Source organism: Budorcas taxicolor, chromosome 1, assembly GCF_023091745.1.
Source record: "Budorcas taxicolor isolate Tak-1 chromosome 1, Takin1.1, whole genome shotgun sequence".
NCBI classification, from domain to species: domain Eukaryota; kingdom Metazoa; phylum Chordata; class Mammalia; order Artiodactyla; family Bovidae; genus Budorcas; species Budorcas taxicolor.
In genome coordinates this window covers 191383071-191409265 of record NC_068910.1, presented here as the reverse complement: position 1 = coordinate 191409265, position 26195 = coordinate 191383071, and the positions used below count along the sequence as shown (strand labels likewise).

The window sequence follows — 26195 nt, the reverse complement described above, 5'->3', positions numbered from 1 at the left end:
TTGATGGAATGCTGGATATTGAAATATGAAATATTTTAGAGATAACTTGAAGCTCTGGATATTTTTTCCTCCCTCCAGAAAAATTTGCTTTTGGCATGTGGTTAGGCTAGAGGCTGATCTCTTTAACCCAGTTAGGGATTTGGCTGATTCCAGGCTAGATTTCACTCACTGTAAGGCTGATCTATGTTGTTCACCTTTCCTGCTCAAGCATAGGCCTTCAAAGATTCCAGCAGAAAGCCTGGGTGTTTACAAGGGCCTCCCTATCTTGGTGGGCCCTGGGCTCCTGCTTTTATCATTTCCAGCATGAGATTATAGAAAGTTTTGAGTAAGCTTTTTAGCCTCTCAGGCCACTGCTGAAGTTAGAGAGTCCCTTTCAGCAGCTTCTTTGGTTGCTCTACCGGCAGCTTCTGTTTACACCTCATTGGCTAGAACTGTATCTTATGGCTATCCTTAGCCACTGTCCCTGGCTTCAAAGGAAACTAGGAACTGTTTTGCTGAACTCATAATGTTTTACTGAAGCCTGGTGGCTCAGAGGGTAAAGCGTCTGCCTACAATGCTGGAGACCTGGGTTCAATCCCTGGGTTGGGAAGATCCCCTGGAGAAGGAAATGGCAACCGACTCCAGTACTCTTCCCTGGAAAATCCCATGGGTGGAGAAGCCTGGTAGGCTACAGTCCATGGGGTAGCAAAGAGTTGGACACAACTGAGTGACTTCACTTTCCCCTCTCCCAGCCCCAAATAAACTTGTTTTAATACTCTCCAGATTTATAAAATGGTGATAGATGTAAGTAAAACTGAACTTGCAGGTGAATATAGTAGGGAATACCAGATTTTTCTTAAGTGTTTTCAAATATGGGTTTGTAACACTAAAAAGGACCTTCAAATAATTTTTAAAACTTTTTGTTCATTTTCTTTTTTTTTGCTAGAAAGCAAAACACATTGGTAGTAGAAACTTTAAAAATCTAGATGAACTTGAAATCCTACCAACCAAAGTTTGATCAATGTTTTGGTAGGGAGCTTTGTAGTAATTTTATATAGCAATATATGTAGTATGTTTTATTTTTACAAATTAACTTTGAATTATATACCCTATTTTGTGATTTGTTTCTTTTACTAAGTATCATATATATATATATGTATATTTCCATGTTAAAGTATATAATGAGGGTAGTACCTTACAGTTTAGAAATTAGTTTCCTTAATTCAGTTCATAATGCTTTTTAATTTTAGTGTTCCACCCTAGTAGTATGTATCTTGTGTCTCCTTGCTCTCTCTCCACTCTTTTTTTGACCAGGTTAATACGTAATTATGTTATTGTTGACTAATACCAAAAGAATGTTCTGTTTAACAGCCAGTGGAAGTAATGAACATATTAGATAGGCTCTGACTCAATGGCAATGATTCCTGGTAGAATCCCATTAAATATCTTCTTTATTTCTAGTCTTGACTTGACACAGTGTTCAGTACATTTGATACAGTGCATGATATTGTCAGTGAAATTATTATACTGTTCTTCTACTCTTTATTAATAGTTTTTATTGTTTTTAAAATAGAGTAGATCCTAGACATTTTCTGAGAAGCATTTGGGAGTGCCTTGTTAGTATACAGTTTCTACCATAAAACACATATATGTTAAAATGGTACAACTGCTTTGAGATGTAAATGTTGATGCAATTGGCTAGGCTCACTCATGAGTCAAGTGACACAGATGCTGGTGTGACAGCAAACTAGGATTCAGAATGTTAGTTGAGTCATAAATGACTACAGATCATGGACCTTCTCGAGATCACTCTTGAATAGTAGGGGTGTGAATATTAAATGCCTGATGAATGAAAGACCTGTTTTATAAATCACATATGATTTTATAAATAATTTATATCTAGGTTTTTAGTGGAAGGTTTGCTAGATCTAGTTCCAGTTCCACCTAACTGCTAATTTTATGGCAACTGATGCCTTTGTTTTTTAGAGCTTAACTTTCTTATGCAGACTTTTATGTTGAGATACATCAATGCTTATTGCTCAATCCCTTGAGCTTTATAGTCAGCGAACCTCAGAATCTCTCTTGTATAAAATATGCCCATTTAAAATAGGCTGATTCAGGTTAGATTTCTGCATATGTCTAAAGGCTTGTTTCAAAGAAGAATAGTAACTAGATAATAAACTTTTCATCCTCTGATGAAATTACTTACGTCATTAGTCTCTAGATATCACACCCTTGAAATCTTCACTTGGCAGTGTGACAGTTTGTCATGTCAGTTGGGTGGAGGTAATCTAGCACCAATTCTTAACCAGTTCTGAATTGCTCATTACCAGTTTAGAATTGCTCATCCCTGATGGCAGGGTAGAAATAATCAAGTCCTGGATTATATTGTTCCTAAGCCTTTGTTTCTTGAGAAGTTGATAGTTTGCTTTAAACTTACACTACTAAATTTTTTAAAAGTCCATTTATTCATGGCTTTTTAAGAAAGTAGCCCTTATTTTCATTCTTAGCATCCTATGTTTTCATCAGTGTTCTTCGCCTGTTTATTGTCTATCCAACTAGATTGTAAGTTCTTATAAGTAGTAACTTTGTTTTACTTTATTTTTTTTTTCCCCTCACCACATGGCTTTGGGATCTTAGTTCCCTGACCAGGGATTGAACCTGGGCCCTGAGCAGAGACAGCATAGAATCTTAACCACTGGCCTACCAGGGAATTCCCAATGACTTTATTTTATACTTATGTAGATTCCTACCTACTCCTACAGTGTCTCCTAAAATATAGTAAATATTCCATAAATCTTAATTATTTGAGAAAAGTAAGTATGACAAATTGAATCTTACCAGTTTTAAGTTACTTTTATTGTTTAAATTTGTATGGTACTATCTTTATACTTATCTTTTCTGGACAAAACATTCTGTGTCTTGAATTTGCTAAATTCAAATTTTCCTAAAATGTGTGTTATCTTCCTAATTCATGATAATTGAGATAAATAAATATTTGTTGAATAGGGAATAGAATTCTTAGATTTGAATATCATGTTCAATATAAGCATTTGACTGCTTATCTCTCAGATTTTGATCTGCATTATTGGTTATAAGTCATTTAACATGTACTTGATGTAGACAAAGCCATGTGCTAAGGATCACTAAAATTTAGTTAGTGGATAACTAAATGTTATGACTGCCATTTGAAAAAGAACATACCGTTATAGCACGTGGAACTCTGTTCACTGTTATGTGCCAGCCTGGATTGGGGGGAATTGAGAGAAGAATGGATGCGTGTATATGTATGGCTGAATCCCTTTGCTGTTCACCAGAAACTACCACAACATTGTTTATCTGCTATACCCCAATACAAAATAAGAAGTTTTTTTTTAAAAAAAGAATATACCTTAATATTTTGTCAGTAAAATAGATTTCTCAATTTGTGATTTTTTTTTGTCTTTATAGGGTAAAGTTCACCTTGAATTAAAACTGAATGAACTGATAACAGAAAATGGAACTGTGTGCCAGCAGCTTGTTGTACAGTAAGCATATTTCTTTTGCCAAAATCAACTAGAAATAATTCTCCATTTTGTATTCTTTGACTCTTAAGTCAACTCCTTATTTTAAATACTTCAAAATCTTTTTTTAAGAAATGAACTCTGCTATGTTATTCCTTTATTAATTTGTTTTCTAGTTTATTTTCTCACATCTAGTCTACTCAGGCTATATATGTCATTAATTCATTCAACTAATAATTTATTTAATGTGTGTTAAATGATAGATGTAGGGTGTTTTCATAGGATCACAGATAAACATGTGTGTATAGCCTAACAAACAGGAAGGAGTTGGAAAAGCTTCCTAGTAGATGGCCTCTAGAACCAATAGATAAAACCCAGCAGGGCATTAGGGACCCTTAGGGCTAAAACTGAATGTGTACCTTGAGATTACCAGTGTTGATTCTGACCTGCTTTGAATTCCTTTTTTACACTTTTGCTCTCAACTCATTTTTATCACCGAGACTCTAATCTTCTAACTGTTCAGTAAATCTGTTCCAGCCTTTTCCCTCTGTCCAAAACCCTTCCTCTGGGCTGTTAATAAACAACTGAATATCCCTGACTTCTGAAGGTTTTCTCTGTGTCTTAACTGATATGTAGTGAATATCCCCTGAAGTACTGTTCCCTCTGCTGCCTTCTTAGTTCAGTTGCTCAGTCGTGGCTAACTCTTTGTGACCCCATGGATTGCAGCACGCCAGGCTTCCCTGTCTATCACTAATTCCCCAAGCTTACTCAAACTCATGTGCATCGAGTTGGTGATGCCATCCAGACATCTCATCCTCTGTGATCCCCTTCTCCTCTCACCTTTCAATCTTTCCCAGCATCAGGGTCTTATCCAATGAATCAGTTCTTTGCATCAGGTGGCCAAAGTGTTGGAGTTTCATCTTTAGCATCAGTCCTTCCAGTGAATATTCAGGACTGATTTCCTTTAGGATGGACTGGTTTGATCTCCTTGCAGTCCAAGGAACTCTCAAGAGTTCTCCAACACCATAGTTCAAAAGCATCAGTTCTTCGGCGCTCAGCTTTCTTTACAGTCCAACTCTCACATCCATACATGACCACAGGAAAAACCATAGCCTTGACTAGATGGACCTTAGTCGGCAAAGTAATGTCTTTGCTTTTTAATATGCGGTCTAGATGTGTCATAGCTTTTCTTCCAAGGAGCAAGCGTCTTTTAATTTCATGGCTGCAGTCACCATCTGCAGTGATTTTGGACCCCCCCCCCCAATATAAAGCTTGTCAGTGTTTCCATTGTTTCCCCATCTATTTGCCATGAAGTGATGGGACCAGATGCCATGATCGTAGTTTTCCGCATGTTGAGCTTTAAGCCAGCTTTTTCACTCTCCTCTTTCACTTTCATCAAGAGGTTCTTCACTTTCTTCCGTAAGGGTGGTGTCATCTGCATAGCTAATGTTATTGATATTTCTCCCTGCAATCTTGATTCCAGCTTGTGCTTCATCCAGCCCAGCATTTCTCATGATGTACTCTGCATATAAGTTAAATAAGCAGGGTGACAATATACAGCCTTGATGTACTCCTTTTCCTATTTGGAACCAGTCTGTTTTTCCATGTCCAGTTCTAACTGTTGCTTCTGACCTGCTTATAGGTTTCTTAAGAGGCAGCTCAGGTGGTCTGGTATTCCCATCTCTTTCAGAATTTTCCACAGTTTGTTGTGATCCATACAGTCAAAGGCTTTGGCATAGTCAGTAAAGCAGAAGAGGATGTTTTTCTGGAACTCTCTTGCCTTTTCAATGATCCAGCAGATGTTGGCAGTTTGATCTCTGGTTCCTCTTGCCTTCTCAGTCTGAGGCTATGTATTCTACGGGCCAGGGAGCAGGGTCAGTAACACTCTCCTGCTGCTGCTCCTAACAGGCTTCCCCGGTGGCGCAGTGGTAAAGAATCCACCTGCCAATGCAGGACATGCAAGAGACTTGCGTTCCATCCCTGGGTCAGGAAGATCTCCTGGAGGAGGAAATGGCAACTCACTCCAGTGTTCTTGCCTGGAAAATCCCATGGACAGAGGAGCCTGATGGGCTACAGTCCATGAAGTCCAGTCAGACATGACTGAGCCACACATATACTATACTGCTGCTCCAGACTATTCTCCTAAAAAAAAAACCCCAGCTCCTTTGATGTATTCTCTTTGTGTATAAATATATATTTATATTATGTACTTATATATGTCTGCTGCTGCTGCTGCTGCTAAGTTGCTTCAGTCGTGTCCGACTCTGTGCAACCCCATAGGCGGCAGCCCACCAGGCTCCCCCGTCCCTGGGATTCTCCAGGCAAGAACACTGGAGTGGGTTGCCATTTCCTTCTCCAATGCATGAAAGTGAAAAGTGAAAGTGAAGTCGCTCAGTTGTGTCCAACTCTTAGCGACCCCATGGACTGCAGCCCAGCAGGCTCCTCCATCCATGGGATTTTCCAGGCAAGAGTACTGGAGTCTACACACACATAAAATACTATATATATTACTTACTTAGTTAATTTCTTCTGAACTCTTTTAAAGAAGTTTGCACATACCATAATCCTTAATATGTCAGTATGTGTTTTCTAAGAATAATGACACTATTATAAATAGTATAAATATAATATTTAAATGTACTCTATTACAGTTTTTGAATTTAGGAAATTTAACATTGTTAACAATAAAAGTATTATCTATAGCTTTTATATTTCAGTACTTTACAGTTACTACATTTTACTTTTGTCAACTGTTCCAATAATGTCCTTTAGACATCTTTTTCTCTCCAAAAAAGTATACAGTCCAAGATCATGTGTTACATTTAGTTGTAATGTCTCTAATCTCCTTAACCTGTAGTCAGCAGTCTTTATTATTTTTTGTCTTTCATGGTACTGAAATTTTTGAAGATACAGGCCAGTTATTTTTTTTAGATATTCCTCAATTTGGATTTGCCTACTGAAAACAGTTAAGATTTGTGTATAGTTTTCTTCTAGACCGAGAGCATGTAGTGAAGGTATTTGGATTAGTCCGCCTTGCACTATTCTCTCAACTCTGTTCAGTTTGGTTATGTTGTATACGTCAAATACAGTTAAGTGGATTGATTTGGTTTGTTTGTATTTAGTTTAATGTTTTTCCCCATCCTTGTTGGTTTACTTTTATTTTTTGAATATGTAGAATATCTGGATGACTTCAGAAGTCAAAACTATACCAAAAGGCATTACTCAGAGATGTGTTAAATTCCCCTCTCCTTATATCCAACTCTAGGCAACCATAGGGGCTTCCCTGATAGCTTAGTTGGTATAGAATCCGCCTGCAATGAGGGAGACCTGGGTTCGATCCCTGGGTTGGGAAGATCCCCTGGAGAAGGAAAAGTCTGCCCACTCCAATGGGTATTCTGGCCTGGAGAATTCCATGGACTGTATAGTCCATGGGGTTGCAAAGAGTCAGACACAACTGAGTGACTTTCACTTTCAGGCATCTATGATCTGGTTTCTCTCCCTGTATTTTTTGCCTTTTACAGAATGTTATATGAACAGATTTATATAATATATAATCTCGTGTCTTTTACTTAGTATACTGCTTTTTAAGATATATCCATATTATATATCAATATTTCATCCTTTTTTTAGGTATTTTTTATTTTGTGTCATAACTTATTCGTAGATACTGTTGTCCTTGTTTTACAGGTGATGAAACACTGCACAGATTGGTTAAATAAGTCCAAGTTCATATAGAAAGAGTGGAGTCTGGTTTTAAACTCTGGCAGTTTGATTTTTTTTTGTTGTTTTAGTTTTGAAATAAATCATAGATTTACAGGAAATTACAAAGTACAGAGAGGTCCTTGGTACCCTTCACTTAGTTTCCCTCAGTGGTTACATCTTACATAACTATAAATACAATATAGAAACCAGAAAATTGACATTGCAGAGTATACATTTTATCATTTTATCATGTGTAGATTTGTATAACCACCACCACAATCAAGATACGACATGATTCTATCACTGTAAATATCTCTCTTATGCTAGCCCTTTATAGTCACACCCACACTTCCCCTACCACCATCTCTAATCTTGCAACATCTGATCTGTCTCCATATCTAAAATTTTGTCATTTCAAAAATGTTATGTAAATGGACTCTTATAATATGTAACCTTTGAGGTTGGCTTTTTCCCCAGTCAGATCCAGCCAGTTTTTGTGCACAGTTTTTAAAATCTGTTTGGCCAATTTCTATCTTTTATCTAGTGAATTTATATCACTTACTTTTAATATAATTACTGATGTTAGGCTTCAGTTCTGTTCAGTTCAATCGCTCAGTTGTGTCTGACTCTTTGTGACGCCATGGACTGCAGCACACCAGGCCTCCCTGTCCATCACCAACTCCTAGAGCTTGCTCAAACTCATGTCCATTAAGTTGTTGATGCCATCCAACCATCTCATCCTCTGTTGTCCACTTCTCCTCCTGCCTTCAATCTTTCCCAGCATCAGGGTATTTTCCAGTGAGTCAGTTCTTCACATCAGGTGGCCAAAGTATTGGAGTTTCAGCTTCAACATCAGTCCTTCCAGTGGATATTTAGGACTGATTTCCTTTGGTATGGACTGGTTGGATCTCCTTGCAGTCCAAGGGACTCTCAAGAGTCTTCTCCAACACCACAGTTCAAAAGCATCAATTCTTTAGTGCTTAAATCTACCAGGCTTAAATCTACCATTTTATTGTTTATTTTCTGTCCCCTATTTTCTTCTTCCTGTAAGTTACTTGAACACTTCTAGCCATCTATAATTTTTTAAAATCTACACTGTATCTCTTTGTTTAGTTTTTTTAGTGTTTGCTTTAGGTTTTACATTGTACATGTGTAACTTGTAGTCTACTAGTGTTGACATTTTGTCAGTGAGAATAAAATGTAGAAACCTTACCTTCTTTTAACCCTACACCATTTGTAATATAATTGTCTGAAGTATTTCTTGTACAACAGTAAGAACCTCCATCAGTGTTACAGTCTTTCAGCTATCTAACACAATTTAGAATAGAAGAGAATTCTGTCTCTTATATTTAGTTACATATATGCTCTTTCCATATTTTTTCCTTCCTGTCATTTCAGGATCCCTTCTTTTATCACTGTCTTTTATGTTTAGAGAATTTCCTCTTACCATTATTTTTAGGATAGGTCTACTGGTTACACTTTCTTTTAGTTTTTCATTATGTGAAGATGTCTTGATTTTTTTCTTCATTCCTAAAGGATATTTCACTGAACATAGAATTCTTGGTTGATAGTTCTTTTTTTTCCCTCAGCACATGAAAAATGTACTATTTCCTTTTGGCCTCCATGATTTTTGATGAGAAATCCACTATCATTCAAATTGTTTCTCCTATACAGATTTTCCTGTGTTTCTCTCTGGATACTTCCAAGATTTTTTTCTTTGTCTTTCATTGTCTAAGTGTTATAGTTTGACTATAGATTTGTTTGGGTTTATCCTGCTCAGCTTCTTGAACCTACATGCTTATATCTTTTGCCAGATTAGGAAATTTTTAGCCATTTTTTATTGTACGTTTATCAGCCCTGCTAGATTTCTCCCCTGTCCTTTTGAGACTCCAGTGGCTTGAATGTTAGATCTGTTATTATCCCATACATACCTGAGGCTCTGCCCACCGCCCCCTCTCTTTTTTTTTCTGATCTGTTTTCCCTCTGCTGTTCCTATTAGGTTATTTCTTTAAGCTCACTGATTCTTTGGACTCATCTGTGGAGTTATTTTTATTTTGGTTATGGTATTTTTAAGTCCTAAAATGTACACTTGGTTCTTCTTTATTTCTTTGGTAAGACTTTTTTTTTTTTTTTTTTTGCTGAAACTTTCTGTTTTCATTTATTTCAAATGTGTTCATAATTGCTCATTGAGTCATTTTTATGATGCCTGCTTTCACATTTTCTATCAGATAAGTTCAGCATCCATGTTGTCTCAGTGTTGTCATCCTGATTGTCTTTTCTCATTCAAGCTGGAGATTGTATGGTTTTCAGTTCTATCCTGTACATTTTGGGAATTATGTAATGAGACTCTGAATCTTACCAGACTCTGACTCTCTGCTGGTGGGGGAAGAGGAGTTCCTATTCATTATTATCATGTAGAAATAGAAGCCCAGGTTCCTGAGTCAACTGCTGTTGATACCCCTGGAGGAAGGAGAAGAGTTCCTTGTAACTGCTGAATGAGAGCTGGTTCAGGCTCCCCTTTGCTTCTTCCTGTTACCACTCTGACTGGGACAGGGAGGAGTACCTTATTACTGTTCCCTGTGGCCTCCAGTGATATCCTGGTTGGGAGGAGTCAGTTACACCTACAAAGTGTTGAAAGTCTAACCTTCCTGCTCAGCCTTCTCTGATGCCACCCTGACCTGGAGGGGGAGGAAAGGTTAGACTTGGTGGTGATGGAAATCCATGTTCCTCACGTGGTCTCTACTGACTCCACAGGAAGAAGGGCTCATTACAGCTTGTCAGAGGTCAAAGTCTAGGTTCTCACCTCAACTTTAGGCCTTTGTTGATGGGGGTGTGAGGGTAGAGCCAGTGTTTATCATGGTGTTTAACTGGAATAGATGGTTATTGTCTAAAAATGGCTCTCTTGCTAAGCTGGCTAGAGAAAGCTGGCTTTTCTCTGGGCACTTTTTGTCTCTTCCCATTGGTACTTCTGGGTTGGTAGCTTCACTGGTACTCAGTCTGGGATATATAAGGAATAATAAGAAAACCTAGGGAATTCACTGCTGAGTCCCAGTTTTGTTGGTTTCCAAGATCTCTGATTGACTTGCCTTCTTCTCTTCACTGTTTAGTTTTATTATGTTTGTTCAACATCCCGGGCTTTTAGCCATGCTTGATGGGAAGAAGAGGGAGATCCGCATATACTCCATCTTGTCCTAGAATTGGAAGCCAGTTCATTTCTTTTTATTTAAGAATAGTATTCCTTTGTATGGAATTTGTTTACACATTCACCAGTTGATGGATATTTGAATTGTTTCCCATTTGAGGCTGTTATAGAGAAAACTGCTGTAAATATTCACAAACAGGTCTGTATGTGGACGTATATTGATCTGCATTCTTTCCTTCCTTGTCTTTTTCACTGAAGCCTTCACTGTCCATACTCAACGTCCATAGAACAATGGAACTCCAGTAGTAGCTTTGTGGGGTTTATTGTTGATTTCTCAGCTTTAGAGGTATTTTGAAGTTTGTGGTATTTTCTTCTTTTCAGTGATGTTCAAGCCACGGCTTTCTGTGCTGTTTTCTTTGCGCTCCTTGCTGAACTTAACAGTTCTGGGGAGAGGTCTGTGGAAAGTTTCATATCCCAGTAGTTGCCATTACTCTCCAGGCCTAGAAAGCTCCCCGTTGTAGCATTTCTTGAACTTCAGTAAGACTTCCATCCACTGATCTTTACCACATTCTTTCCTTCTCCTATTTTACTTTCTTCTAGGCCTTTTTCCATGATCTGTCACTATAGTTATTTTCTTACAGGTTCCCTAAAATCCCCTGCCCTTCTCTTCATCCCTTTAATATGAATGAACTCAACCTGTTCCTTTGTGTTCAGTGTGCACCTGAATATTGCTAGAGAAAAATCACACAGAAAGACTAATTAAATTCATGGTCACAAACCTCACATGGGTACTTGACAATTAATGTGGAGTTTTACTATGCTTCTCATTATACCTGTGAGATTCTCCATCTCTGCAAACTGTAAATTGGTCACAGCTTCCTGAATCCAAATATGCAAACCCGGATTGGCCTCCATCTCATTATCCGTAACGCTTAGTAGATGCGGTGCCCCTTCTCTTGCTGTGAGTGAGTTCTTCCATTTGAGCTCTGGGTTCTCTGTTGTTATCCTACTAAAGGACTTTGCTCCTTCATTTATCCCTTCTTCTGTTTCATCAGTGTTATCTGCTCTTTTAGGTTATTCTCAGTAGCGTATAAACATGTTCTAGGATCTTGTATTCTAAAAGACGTGTTCCCAGGCCTCGTCCCCACTCCCCTTTCCCACTACCGTCCCTGTTTATCTGCTCTCCTTTGAAGGCAGAGTTCTCAAAGTAAGATTGTCTAATAGATATGAGGGGGGTGTATGTGTGCGTGCATGCGTGTGCATGCATGTGTGCATACTAGCTCTATTCACTGTAGGCAGTGTCATCCCAGTAGCAATGAATATGCTTACTTCCTATATACTTGATTCTAAATAACATTCTCCAGTCAGGATTGTACACTAGATTTTTCTATAATTATGAAAATGTCTTTTGTCGTAATTGTTCATTTTGGTGGCCAGTAACTGTGTGGCTAATTGAAAACTTGAAATACGACTAGTGCAGCTGAAGAACTAAATTTTAAGTTTTGTCTAATTTTAATTAATTAAAATTTAAATAGCCACATGTGGCTACTGGCTGCCTATTAGACATGCTCCAGTAAAAAGAAGGTGAAATTTTTTTAAAGTAGTGACTTGTTTGAGAGTCACTGAAACAGAGAAAAATATAAAAGATGAGCCTAGAGCATCTATGGAGTCAGAAAGTAAGGAATTGCTCAAAAAATAATGAGGCATGTAGAAAGGATGTTGAAGTCAATTAGAAAGAGCTCCAGATAACCAAGTCTGGGACAATTTGAGCATCAAAGTGAATAATGATAATAATAGATTAAAGTCTGTAAAGTAAATATCAGTGAGCTAGTGCTGATGTAACAATTAAGTACATGGTAGAGAAAGGACTGCTTTTCCTTATTTGTGAATATAGGACAAATGATAGAAATAAATCACTATTAGCAAGTACTACAATATGGGCATAAGTGTAATGACAGGCAGCATATATGCATAGTCTCAAAGAATAACACTGTAAGATGTCTGATAGGTACGTACCATCTTAACCCGTGGTGGTACTCACTTGTGTCTGACACTTTGCAACCCCAGGCTTCTCTGTCCATGGAATTGTCCAGGCAACAATATTGGAGCTGGTTGCCATTTCCTCCTCCAGGGTATCTTCCCATCCCAGGGATCAAACCTGGCTCTCAGGTCTCCTGCTTGGCAGACAGGTTCTTTCCTATTGTATCACCTGGGAATCCCCATCTTAACTGAGTGCTCAAAACTAATGTCACCAATAATGAGACATTCAGTACCTCCTGTAAGTTGCATTAAGAAGGATACCAAGATGCATAACCTTAGTCTAATCATAAGCAAACATCAGACAAATTCAATTTAAGGAATATTTTATAAAATAACTGGCCAGTACTGTCAAGATCATGGAGCAGAGAACCATTTTGGATAGAGGAGACTAAGTGGACATGACAAGCTAAATGCAGTTTGAGATCCTGTGTTGCATCATGTGCCAGGAAGAGGACATTGGTGACATTTAAGTGAGGTCTGTAGACCAGTTAACTTTATTATTAACTAACATCGTATCAATGACTTTTCTGTTTCTATAATTCTACTCTGATTACACAAAATGTTAACATTGGATGATGGGTATACAGGAACTCCAAATATTTAACAGTTTTTTGAAAGTCAAAAATTAATTCAAAATAAAAAGTTTGAAAAATTGTCTACAGCTTGTGCATCCAACCCAGATCTTTTTTTCTAGCTCCAGACTCACTGTCCACCTGCCTTTTTTGCCTTCCACTCTGATGTCTCACAGCACACACATTTAACACATTTAAAGCTGCAATATTGACTTTTATATCTGTTAATATCTAACTCTTCCCCACAGCATTAGCAGATAGTACCACCATCCACCCGATTGATCAAGCCAGAAATCTGGAGTCACTTAAAATTTTTTCTCCTCTACCCCACCACAGATAGGATTGTTTTTATTGGTTCTATAAAATTTTTTCTTGAATTTTCTAATTTTTAATAAACATCTACTGACATTTCCTTATTTCAAACCATGAATCATTTCTTACCTTGACTATTTCAATAATCTTCTAACTCTTCTTCCAGTCAGCAGTCCATTTTGTTTGTAAGCAGCCCAGAGCAGTCTTTTGGAACATAAACTAGATCATGACAGTCCCCTGCTCAGACACTGGAGTTTGCAGTGCATTTATTTAGAATAAAATTCAGGCTCCTTACCATGGCCCATAGATCCAGCGACCTCCCCTGCCTTTTGATCTTGTTTTGTTGCGTACTCCCTATGAACATGCTTGCTCTCCCAGTTCCTTGAGTGTGACATTACTCTTCTAGCTCAGAGATCTGCATCTGCCTTTCCTTTTGCCGGAAATGTCCTTATGCCCATTCTTCTTCTAGTTGGTTCATTCTTGTCTTTTTTAAGTTTCAACTTAAATGTCACTTATCCTAAAATAGGGTACCCTATTCTTTGTCTTCTATAGCACTTGCCACTGTTTGTAGTTATTATTATTTTTTAGTTATTGCTTGTCATCTTCAGGTAGACTCTAAGCTCCATGAGGGCAGTGGCAGTGTTTGTCTTACTCACTTCATGGCCCCAGCATCTGGCACTTAACTAGGCACTAAATAAATTTTAAAACAGATAAATGAAGAAAGGTTAACATTTGACTTCTTAATGGATGAATAGAAAATAGCTTGCCTAGAAAAAGTGTTTTTTCCAAAGGGAAAAGAATAATACAAACAAAAATATGAAGTCAAGAAACAGCATGGTATTTTGTGTGTGTGTATAATTAAAAGCAGTTTGATGTTGCCTGGTATATGAACATTGAGTCAGAGATTGATCAAATTGATGAAATAGTCTGGAGCTAGTTCTTAGAGGCCCTTATGTACCATATGAACTTATAAAACTTAGGAGCTTATGGAACTATTGGAAGGTTTTAGACAGTAGAGAATGGACAGATTTGTATCTGGTGCTGCCAAAGCGAGCACCTGATTTGCATTTTAGAAAGATCAGATTTGTGAGTACAGAAACTAGGGGGTGAACTTCAAGGTTATGACGCTGATGCTGGAGAAGACTCTTGAGAATCCGTTTGACTGCAAAGAGATCAAACCAACCAGTCAATCCTAAGGGAAATCAATCCTTAATACTCGCTGGAAGGACTGTTGCTGAAGCTGATGCTCCAATAATTTGGCCACCTGATGCGAAGAGCTGACTCATTGGCAAAGACCCTGATGCTAGGAAAGATTGAAGGCAAAAGGAGAAGGGAGCAGAAGAAGATGGTTAGATAGCATCACCAACTCAGAGGATATGAATTTGAGCAAACTCCAGGAGATAGTGGAGGACAGAGGAGCCTGGCGTGCTGTAGTCCATGGAGTCGCAAAGAGTTGAGCATAACTTAGCGACTGAACGATAACAATGAAGGGTCATTGGATTTACTTTATGAGATCCAAGTGAGAGTGGATTCTGTGCCAGAGCGATAGTTGCAGATATGAGAAAAGAGGCCAGATGAAGTAATATTTAGAGAGTAGAATCACTGAAACATGTTGATTGATTAGATAATAGAAAGTGAGGAAGAAGGAGGAATTATTCCAGTATGGCTCCTAGATTTCTAGCTGTGTTATACAGGGGTCGTGATGGTATATACAACAAAGAGAAAATACTGGAGAAGGAGCTGCTTTAATAGATGGTAGTGAGTTGAGTTTTAGCTGCTCTTGAACATCTATGTAGGGATTTCCATCAGACATTCAGATACAGAAATCTTTAACTCTGTGGTGAGATCTCATATACAAGTGTATTGTTGATAGTAGTTGTGGCCATAAGAATAGATGTGATAGATTGTAGTAGGGTTAAGGGAGGTTATGTAGCATAAAGAGAGCAGTTGCTAGCAAATCCAGTAGTAGAGGGCTGCCCTGGTGGTTCAGATGGTAAAGAATCCACTTGCCAATGCCAGTGCAGGAGACCTGGGTTCAGTCCCTGGGTCGAGATGATCTCCATCGTCTTGAGAAAGGAATGGCAACTCACTGCAGTATTCTCGCCTGGGAAATCTCATAGACAGAGGAGCATGGCAGGCTGCAGTTCATGGGGCCACAAAGAGTCAGACACGACTGAGCAGCTAACACTTTGAGTTTTTTCCAGCAGTTAGAATTAGAAAAACCTGAAGCATACAGATAGGTGTTACAAAGGAAGTTAGGGTCAAGGAAACCAAGAGAGAAGACAGTTTCAAAGAGAGAGTGATCAGAAATATTGCATGCCGCCAAGAAATCCAGTGAGAATACCCCTGAAAAATATGGATAGCATTTGACACTCAGGGGACCTTAATGAGGAGAGTTTCCATGGAATGAAAAACAGGAAAAACTGGATTTCAGTAAAGGGAGGAGTGAATAGGAGGTCAAGAAATTAGGAGAGAAAATAGAAAAATTAAATAGGTGCAAAGTGACTTGAAGTCCGGGCAGTAATTTTTATTTTAGAGAAACGGACTGAGGTAAAGAACCTCAGGAGAGAAAATTGAGACAAAGTGAATATATGGTTGTTGCTAGTATATGGAAGTTGTTTTATATCCTGCAACCTTTTTACATTCACTTATTAATTCTACTAGCTTTTTAAAAATAGGTTCTATTCAGTGTTGTACACAGTCAGTTATGTCATCTGTGAATAGACGGCTTTACTTCTTCCTTTTCAGTCTGTTTCTTCCTTCATGGTACTGGCCAGAAACTCCAGTACAATGTTGAATAGAAGTTGTGAGAACAAACATTCTTGTCTTATTACTTATCTTAGGGGGTAATTTTTCAGTTTTTCACCACCAAGTACAGTGTTAGGTATCCATCATCAGGTTGAGAAAATTCCCTCTTTGTTCCTAGTTTGCTGAGAATTTTTACCAGAGATGGATATTCAGGTGATCTTAACACTTATTTTTTGTTTTTATCTGTTAAAATGGTGAATTTTGTTGACTGATTGAATGTTTAAACCACATCCACTTGGTCAATGTTGTGTTAATATTGTTACCTATTGCTGGCTTTGATTTGCTGAACTTTTGTTAAGGATTTCTGTGTCTCTATTCATGAAAGATATTAGTCTGTAGTTTTCTTATAATGTCTTTGGTTTTGTAATCAGGATATTAACAGTCGCTTTGGATGAACTGGGAAATAGTCTCTCTTCAGTTTTCCAAGTTTTTATAGAACTCATGTAATTTATTTTTTACATGATTAGTGTAAGAATTCACCAATGAAGCTGTCTGGGCCTGGAGTGTGTTTGTTTTGTTTTATACTGTATTTTTATGTCTGCTTGATAAATTGAACGTGTTATTATAGAATATCCCTCTTTATTCTAATATTGGTAATATTCTTCATTATGAAATCTAGTTTGATATTAATACACCCACTCTGGCTCCCTGGTTGGTTGGTTCACTTGCTTTCTTCCTTTTTTCATGTTTGTAATTTAAATTTAATACTAGAAGATTTTTAGTCCAACTTTGATTTTATACTTGTATTTCTTTCCTCTTACATTGAAAATCTTAATCCATAACATTATATACTTAACAATATGATTATTTACATTATCTTATAAAATAGAGACAGTAGATTCAAAATAATAATACCAGTATTACCACTGATGATTAGGTTATTGAATGAAGTTTTAGAAGTCTTAACTGTTCTATTTGTTCTAAGACTATATATCACTAAGGATTAGAATCAAATACTGTGCTGTAGTCTTTTGACAGAGAAGGCGATGGCACCCCACTCCAGTACTCTTGCCTGGAAAATCCCATGGATGGAGGAGCCTGGTAGGCTGCAGTCCATGGGGTCGTGAAGAGTCAGACACGACTGAGCGACTTCACTTTCACTTTTCACTTGCATGCATTGGAGAAGGAAATGGCAACCTACTCCACTGTCCTTGCCTGGAGAATCCCAGGGATGGGGGAGCCTGGTGGGCTGCCATCTATGGGGTCGTACAGAGTCAGACACAACTGAAGCGACTTAGCAGCAGCAGCAGTAGCAGTCTTTTGAACTAATTCTAGTTCTCTCTTTAAGTTTATTTTCACTTTGGAAATATAAAAGTTTTCTATGTTTGCAGATTCAAAACTGTGTCAGATATATCTGAATAAGTCCCCATTCCCAAACTTTAGTCTTGTCAGTATTTTTACAAATACAAGCAAATAAATTTATGCACATATATTGTTATAAATAAAAATATATTAATGTTTCCCATTCCATTCTTATACAAAGTATAGAGTTCTGTAACTTCTTTCTTTTTTTTTTTAATCACTTCACTGCTTTTTTTTATTTTTTACTTTACAACATTGTATTGGTTCTGCCACACATCAACATGAATCTGCCACAGGCGTACACGTGTTCCCCATCCTGAACCCTCTTCCCACTTCCCTCCCCGTACCATCCCTCAGAGTCTTCCCAGGGCTCCAGCCCCAAGCATCCTGTATCGAACCTGGACTGGCGATTTGTTTCTTATATGATATTATACATGTTTCAGTGTGAAAATTACTAGAGCTAATCAATGAATACAGTAAAGTTGTAAGATATAAAATCAACACACAGAAATCCCTTGCATTCCTATACACTAATAATGAGAAAATAGAGAAATTAAGGAAACAATTCCATTCACCATTGCAACGAAAAGAAATACTTAGGAATATATCCACCTAAAGAAACTAAAGACCTATATATAGAATGTAACTCCTTTCTTCACTTAAGAATATATACTGAAGATCTCTCCATAATCAGTGTAATTAGAGAATAGATATTTGCTCCATTCTTTTGACAACTATGTAGAATTCCATTGTATAGATTTACCATAATTTATTCAGCTAGACCCTTGCTAATGGATATTTGGATTGTCATTACTCATTGATTCAGCTTTCCTTTAGTTAGTATTAGCATGGTATATATTTTTCTGTTTTTTACTTTTATTTTTATCTTATATTTAAAAGAATTTCTTAAAGACAGAGTATAATTTTTTTTGCCCCATCTGAAAATTTTTGCTTTTTAGTTGACATGTTTAGACCATTTACATATCTGTATAATGTGTCTGTTACTCTACCTTCATGTTTACTAATCTTTTCTTCTGCCATTTCTAACCTTCTATTAATCCCACTCAGTATTTTTCATATCAGAACTTGTAGACGTTCAGATTTTAATGTCTTCTGTGCTTTTTCCAAACTTATGAAATGCAGTTATAACTTTTTCCATGTCCTCATCTACTGAGTCTATCATCTGTGTTATTTCTGGATCTGTTACTATTGATTTGGCTTTTTTCCATCCTGGGTTATATTTTCTTGACTTTTTTATGTTTCTAGATATTTTCTGTTGGATGCTAGACATTGTGGAGTTGCTGGATACTTTTGTATTCTTATGAATATACTTGAAGACTTAAATTATTTGGAAACAGTGTGATTCATTTATGGTTTGCATTTAAGCTTTGTTAGCTGGAACCAGAATGGCCTTTTAGCCTGTGGCTAGTATTTTCCCACTACTGAGGCCAGCACCCATAAATTACCAGCTTTTTACCATGCCCCTGGGATCTCTTGATAGTCATTTGTAGGCTTCAGGAATTGTCCCCTCTGTTCTGTTCTAACTACCCCTCCCCCCACCTCCGCCTCACATGTATATGCTTATCAGCACATACAGTTTCCTCACAGGTATGTGCTTATCAGCACTCAGCTGAAGACTGGGGATGGGCAGGTGGTGTGGGTACTTTTCTAACTCTCTGGTGATTTCTTTCACTCTATGCAGTTCTGTTTCCTCCAGTACCCTGTACTGGGAACTCTAGTCACCTTGGCCTTCCCCAACTGACAGCCCTTCTCTTTCTTCTCAAGGAGACCATCTAGCAGTAGCCTGGGACAGTTAGAGAGCTCAACCTTGTTTATTATCCCCTCGAGATTACTGTCCTCAGCTTCTGGTAATTATGCTTTTTTTTGAAGGTATTGAAGTGGGAGGATGAATGTGTTCCCTGTCAACTCCCGGTACTACTGCATACTCGCGTATGTCAGTTCAGTCCAGTCGCTCAGTCGTGTCTGACTCTGCGACGCCATGGACTGTAGCACGCCAGGCCTCCCTGTCCATCACCAACTCCCAGAGCCTACTCAGACTCATACCCTTTGAGTCCGTGATGCCATCCACCGTCTCATCCTCTGTTATCCCCTTCTCTTCCTGCCTTCAATCTTTCCCAGCATCAGGGTCTTTTCCAGTGAGTCAGTTCTTTGCATCAGGTGGCCAGAGTATTGGAGTTTCATCTTTAGCATCAGTCCTTCCAGTGAATATTCAGGACTGATTTCCTTTAGGATGGACTCGTTGAATCTCCTTGCAGTCCAAGTGACTCTCAAGAGTCTTCTCCAACACCACAGTTCAAAAGCATCAAATCTTTGGTGCTCAGCTTTCTTTATAGTCCAACTCTCATACTCATAAATGACTACTAGAAAAACCATACCTTTGACTAGACAGACCTTTGTTGGCAAAGGAATGTCTCTGCTTTTTAATATGCTGTCTAAGTTGGTCAAAGCTTTTCTTCCAAGGAGCAAGTGTCTTTTAATTTCATGGCTGTAGTCATCATCTGCAGTGATTTTGGAGCCCCCCAAAAATAAAGTCTCTTACTGTTTCCATTGTTTCCCCATCTATTTGCCATGAAGTGATGGGACTGAGTGCCATGATCTTAGTTTTCCGAATGTTGAGTTTTAAGCCAGCTTTTTTACTTTCTTCTTTCACTTTCATTAAGAGGCTCTTTAGTTCTTCTTTGCTTTCTGCCATAAGAGTGGTGTCATCTGCATATCTGAGGTTATTGATATTTCTCCTGGAAATCTTGATTCCAGCTTGTACTTCATCCAGCCCATCAGTTCACATGAGGTACTCTGCATATAAGTTAAATAAGCAGAGTGACAGTATACAGCCTTGACATACTCCTTTCCCTATTTGGAACCAATCTGTTGTTCCATGTCCAGTTCTAACTGTTGCTTCTTGACCTGTGTACAGATTTTCCAGGAGGCAGTTCAGGTGGTCTTATATTCCCATCACTTGAAAAATTTTCCAGAGTTTGTTGTGGTCCACACAGTCAAAGGCTTTGGCATAGTCAATAAAGCAGAGCAGAAGTTGATGTTTTTCTGAAACTCTCTTGCTTTTTTGATGATCCAAAGCATGTTGGCAATTTGATCTCTAGTTCCTCTGCCTTTTCTAAATCCAGCTTGAACATCTGGAAGTTCATGGTTCACATACTGTTGAAGCATGGCTTGAATTTTGAGCATTACTTTACTAGCGTGTGAGACAGGTGCAATTGTGTGGCAGTTTGAATATTCTCTGGCATTGCCTTTCTTTGGGATTGGAATGAAAACTGACATTTTACAGTCCTGTGGCCACTGCTGAGTTTTCCAAATTTGGGCATATTGAGTGCAGCACTTTCACAGCATCATCTTTTAGGATCTGAAATAGCTCAACTGGAATTCCATTACCTGCACTAGCTTTGTTCGTAGTCATGCTTCCTAACGCCCATTGACTTGACTTTGCATTCCAGAATGTCTGGCTCTAGGTTGGTGATCACACCATCATGATTATCTGGGTTGTGAAGATCTTTTTTGTATAGTTCTTATGTGTATTCTTGCCACCTCTTCTTAATATATGTAGAAGTTAATATTTGTCTTTTAGTTTAAAAAAAAAAATCCTAGGCAAAGAATCAAATCATTCTGTATTATAAAGAAGTTTGGACTAAATTTATTTTCCTTTGTAATTTCTAGGAAATGTGTCATTATCTAATGCTTTATATGTCATATATAAATAAAATACAAGATAATTTGGTGTAGTAAGGTTATTTTAACATTAATTTTTAACTCATGGTTTACGATGTGAAGTTGTTTGATTTACCAATTAGAAGCGTAGTTAATTAGGAAAATATTTCATAATATATGTAGCAAGTAAAATAATCTGTATTTAATACTACTACTTGTTTGTCAGAAAACCTAATTTTTATACTTCTATTTTAAAATTATTTAAGAGTACTTCTGAAGATTTTTATAGACTCATATTTTTGGGTTACGGGTGTTTTTTTGGTTTGTGAATATTCTTGTCAAAGTCTTTGTATACTGAAAAGCATTTTTCTCATTGTTTTCATACTTCATAAAATTATAGTGAGTTTTTATAATTAAGATTTCTCATAATTAGTGTTTACATCAGATAAGTTTGGTATTATGAAGAAAGTATGGGTTGCCCCAAAGTTTGCTCTGGTTTTTCCATATTATGTTACGGAAAAACCCGAACAAACTTTGTGGCCAAGCAAATACAGTTTATTCCGGCACAGTGGGAATGTAGGAGGACTTTGAACTTTAGAAATGGAGTTAAGAAAGTAGAAGTTGAGTCTCAGCCTACTTCTTACAAGTTGTATTACCTCTTTAGCATTATTTTGTTATTTTCTCACATAAATTTTTTAGCCTTACTTTCTTCTTTAAAATGACATGATTATACCTTTCTCAAAGACAGTTGTGAGAATTAGGTGCATTCTGTGCAAATAAATAGTAACCTGCAAATACTATGTAAAAATCAGGTATCATTTTGAGACTTAGCCTAAGAAGTATACATTTCAAACAGTATGTACAGTGGGAAAATATGACTATACCCAAGCCTGACATTAATAACCAGAATTGTTGTCTTGACCTGTACTTTTCATCAGTTAGTTTCAGAAATTTTTTTAATTTGATTTTTGATACCCAATTTAATAGAAATGAGTCATATTATCATTTCTTTCTTTACTTGGCAGCATACCATTTGCACTTCACCCACATATATGATCTGTGGGTTGTAGAGAGAAATTAGAATGTCGTTCAGTAGCTCACATCTTTCAGCCAAGAATGCTTTTCACCAACACTCATGAGTTTATTGTAGGCACTGGGAAATGTACACCCTTAGATGGTCAACTGAATTTGTGAACCTCAGTAAAGAGAAAATTTGAGGAGCAGGTCATTAAGTCAGATTCAGTGTTCTTTGTAAATACTAGTAACCATTATCCATGGAGTAGATGAGATGATCTTGGTTTTTATGGCCTAAATCATTTTCTGCAGAATGATGCAGGAGCTGTTACTGAGAGTCAGAATAAAAGGCTGCAGGACTGTATGTGGCTTGCTCTTTATTTATGAATCAGATTTTAAGTGGAAACCACAGTTGTTTCCTTGTTTCTCATTCATGCTTTAGCAGAGGATATGATGCTACAGATTTGACTTGGTTTGTAGTTTCTCCTCTAAGGTTCACACCCTTTTCTTTTCCTTTTTAGAAGCCACAGTCATTTTAATGTATTAGCAAACCACAGCATGTACATTGTTGGATATACTTTGTGTGCTAAATATTACTTGGTAGTCTCAGTACTAATTGTGGTGGTCTAGTCCTCTTTTGGAAGTATAGCATAAGTAAATGAGTTCAGGGAGCTCAGCTCAGTGCTTTGTGATGACCTAGAGGAGTGGGGGTTGGAGGGGTGGTAGGTTCACGGGGGAGGGAATATATGTATATGTATAGCCGATTCATGTTGTACAGCAGAAACTAACACAACATTGTAAAGCAATTATACTATTCAAAAAAATCTAAAAAAAATAAGTGCATGCATACATATGTTTGGGATAAGTGGTATATAGGCATACAACTTTAGACATGTGAAAATCAGTTTTAACCCTTTGACTTTATAACTTGTATTTAAAGATAATGTTTTATGTTATTTAACTTGAGTATAATAATGTTAATTTTCTCTTATTCTTCCTTAGTGTCAAGGCATGCCATGGGTTGCCTCTCATAAATGGACAAAGCTGTGACCCTTATGCAACAGTTTCTCTAGTGGGCCCTTCCAGGTAATGTTTATTGAATTAGTATTAGATTTTTAAGTTTAATAATTACAATATTAAGTTTCTAAGAGAACATATTAAATATCTATTTATGAAATAGACTAATGAATGCTTTTTGAAAGAAAAATCTCTAGTTCTGTTATACACTTGCAAATAGCCAACTCTTCTTTTATGAAGTAAAACAAGTGCCATTTCAGATCTACCAGACTCTTAGGCTATGGGGAGCAACCTCTTTTATAGTATTTAAAATGTACTTTAAAACATGAACTTGACCTTCTTTCACTATCAGCCTTCTTATTTTCAAATGTCTTAGATTTTATTGCAGGTAGAATCCTGTTTTAAGAAATGTTAGCTCAAAATAGCAACGAAGTTTCAATATTTTTATCTAGAAAGCAAGTCAGGACTAAAAATACCTTTTCTGCTTGTGCCATCTGTGCTGTTCAGAGAGAATTCCAGAACATGGTGAAGCACACTGTATCATTGATTTAAATTACTTACGATAATTTATAGAAAATCTATAGCAATTTTTAGTATTTTCTATTTTATAATTTCATTATGGTTTCTTTCAGAGCCTGACTAGTTGAAATTTGTTTACAACTTGAAGGCTTAGAATCAAGAAACAAAGAGCATAATAGTGCCAGACAGAAACATATATATACATACACAAACATGTACTGCTTCTTCCCAGCCCCAAGCTCACTATGTATCTTATTTTTAAGAAAATAACCAGTAAGTCACTTTGAAAAATGTGTTTGTCCCTATGGTATGTAAAGCACCATACCTCGTACTTACTGGGTTCTAAAGCAATAGTATCCTGTTATTAGTGTAGATGGTTTTAAATTTAAAAGCAGATACTCAGTCGTATAACATTCATGCTGTCAAAGGGATTTAGTTCTCCATGTTTCAGGTGTTTAGTGGAATTGTTCTTGGTTTTTGTTCTTGTTTATAATTAGTACCCAACAGATTCTTTAATGTAAATGCTTAGTAATGTACAGATAGAAACTGTTTAGCATCCGAGTTTGTTTTAAAAAGTCGCTATTGGTTTTGATACTGTGCTGTGGTTGTGAAGGATGTTACTGTTGTGGAGCTGGTAAAAGTCTCCACGGGACTTCCCTGTACATTTCTTTGCAACCTCCTCTGCATCTCCAATTATTTCAAAATAAAAAGTTTTTTTTTTTTAAAGCCACATTGTAGCCAAAGTCCAAGAGGTAAACTGAGTTAAATGTGTTCTGAGGTATTTTTCAACATAGAATAAGGTATTTGAATCTCATTGTCTTCCTTCTGCCATTCATTTTGAGTTGCCTATATAATAGAATGTGTTATTTAAAAACCCCTGAAGGAAACTTTGACAGTCAATCTAATATAGCCATGGAATAATAAAATCTTGGCATATATCACATATACAAAATTTGTGTCTTCTTTGATTTGAGTTTTTAGAGACACATCAGTTTTTTCCCTCAAGTACTAGTTAAAGCTACTGCCTTCCCTGAGTCATCCTAACAGTTAAACAGAAAAGAGGCCTGGCTCCCTGGTTGGAAATAGCATGTTTTATAATTGTGTGCTGTTAAGTTCTACAAGGTAAAACTCTACCACATTGGAACAGGAATGACCAAAAGAAGACAAAAGTAAAGAAGAAAACGAGCAATCCGCAGTTTAATGAAATCTTTTATTTTGAGGTAACTTTTTGTTTTCTTTAAATGTTAATACAACTAAGCATTTTTTTTCCTGAAAACTATGGGTCCGTGGTGTGACACAGTGGAGGCCCAGTGCAGAAAACGAAGGCAGAGCTCTGATTAATTTGAGGAGGGGGAGGTCTAGGACCACACCCATTCTTCAGTCAGCCTTGGTATCACACCCGCCTTCACACAGAACCCCACCTTATCCAGCCCCCCCAGGACTCTTTGGCAGAATACTCCTTGAAAGCCATTAGTGAAGTAAGTGCAATATCCACTTGTTAGATCTGGGTTCTAGTCCCAGCTGAGTTTGAACAGATCACTACATGAGAGACTCAAATTTCTTGTGAAAGGATAATTTTGTCAGAGAGAGCAGTAGCATCCCAACCTAAGTCATAGAGTTTTTATGAGGTTCAAATGTGAAAATGCTTTGAGATTATAAAGTATGATATGATTAAGGCCTTGTTATTAACTTCTTTTTAGCTAAATCACTCTAAGGAGACATGCTTATTTTCATAGCTTTGAAATTACCCAAAATACAGGGCTTTGAAGTTCCTTATTATGGAGCTGCTGCTGCTGCTGCTGCTAAGTCGCTTCAGTCGTATCTGACTCTGTGCGACCCCATAGACGGCAGCCCACAAGGCTCCGCCGTCCATGGGATTTTCCAGGCAAGAATACTGGAGTGGGTTGCCATTTCCTTCTTCAGTGCATGAAAGTGAAAGTGAAGTCGCTCAGTTGTGTCTGACTCTAGTGACCCCATAGACTGCAGCCCACCAGGCTCCTCTGACCATGGGATTTTCCGGGAAAAAGTACTGGAGTGGGGTGCCATTGCCTTCTCCATAATATGGAGCATTGTTAAATAAATCCTTTTTCATATTTGAAAACTACAGGAAAAAACAAAAGTAAGCTCTATTCTAAAAGATTGTGTTCTGCCCATAGGATAGGTTGCAGTTGAAATTAACATGTAGGAAAGATTTTTTTTTTAAGTTACATTTTGTGCTTTTCCTTTCTTTTTACATGGGTTTTTTTTTTGTTTTTTTGATATTTCAAAGTGAAGAGAGTGAGGGCACATCTAGCCATGCCTGATTACTATGCTTTAATAAAGGAACACAGTTGAAGGAAGAAAGGCCAGAATTGAAGCAGGAAGAATTGTGGGGGTGGAGGCGAGGCAGAAAAAAAAAAAAAGAAAATGTACCAGTGTGAGGTTTTTCCATTTTCCAGCCAAGGACTTACTTAATTCAGTTGTTCCATATTTTAAAATGGCTATTACATCTAGCCTGAAAAAAATCCAAGAAGGGGCAAAATGTCCTTTGAAAGTCAAGACCTGACCTGTTTGGTATATGCAAGCATGCATATGAAGCCTCAAAACATTGGTTCGGAGGGCCCT

The 26195-nt window shown here is 37.4% G+C and overlaps 1 protein-coding gene across 1 annotated transcript in view; it reads left to right on the top strand.

Moving 5' to 3' along the window:
• The window catches only part of RASA2 (RAS p21 protein activator 2), a 121439-nt gene that overhangs the window by 47881 nt on the left and 47363 nt on the right, over positions 1 to 26195 (top strand). Inside the window, exons 5-7 of the mRNA XM_052641190.1 lie at positions 3430 to 3506; positions 23058 to 23141; positions 24739 to 24811. Coding sequence (XP_052497150.1) covers positions 3430 to 3506; positions 23058 to 23141; positions 24739 to 24811 — 234 coding nt within the window. The remainder of the gene's footprint in view (positions 1 to 3429; positions 3507 to 23057; positions 23142 to 24738; positions 24812 to 26195) is intronic.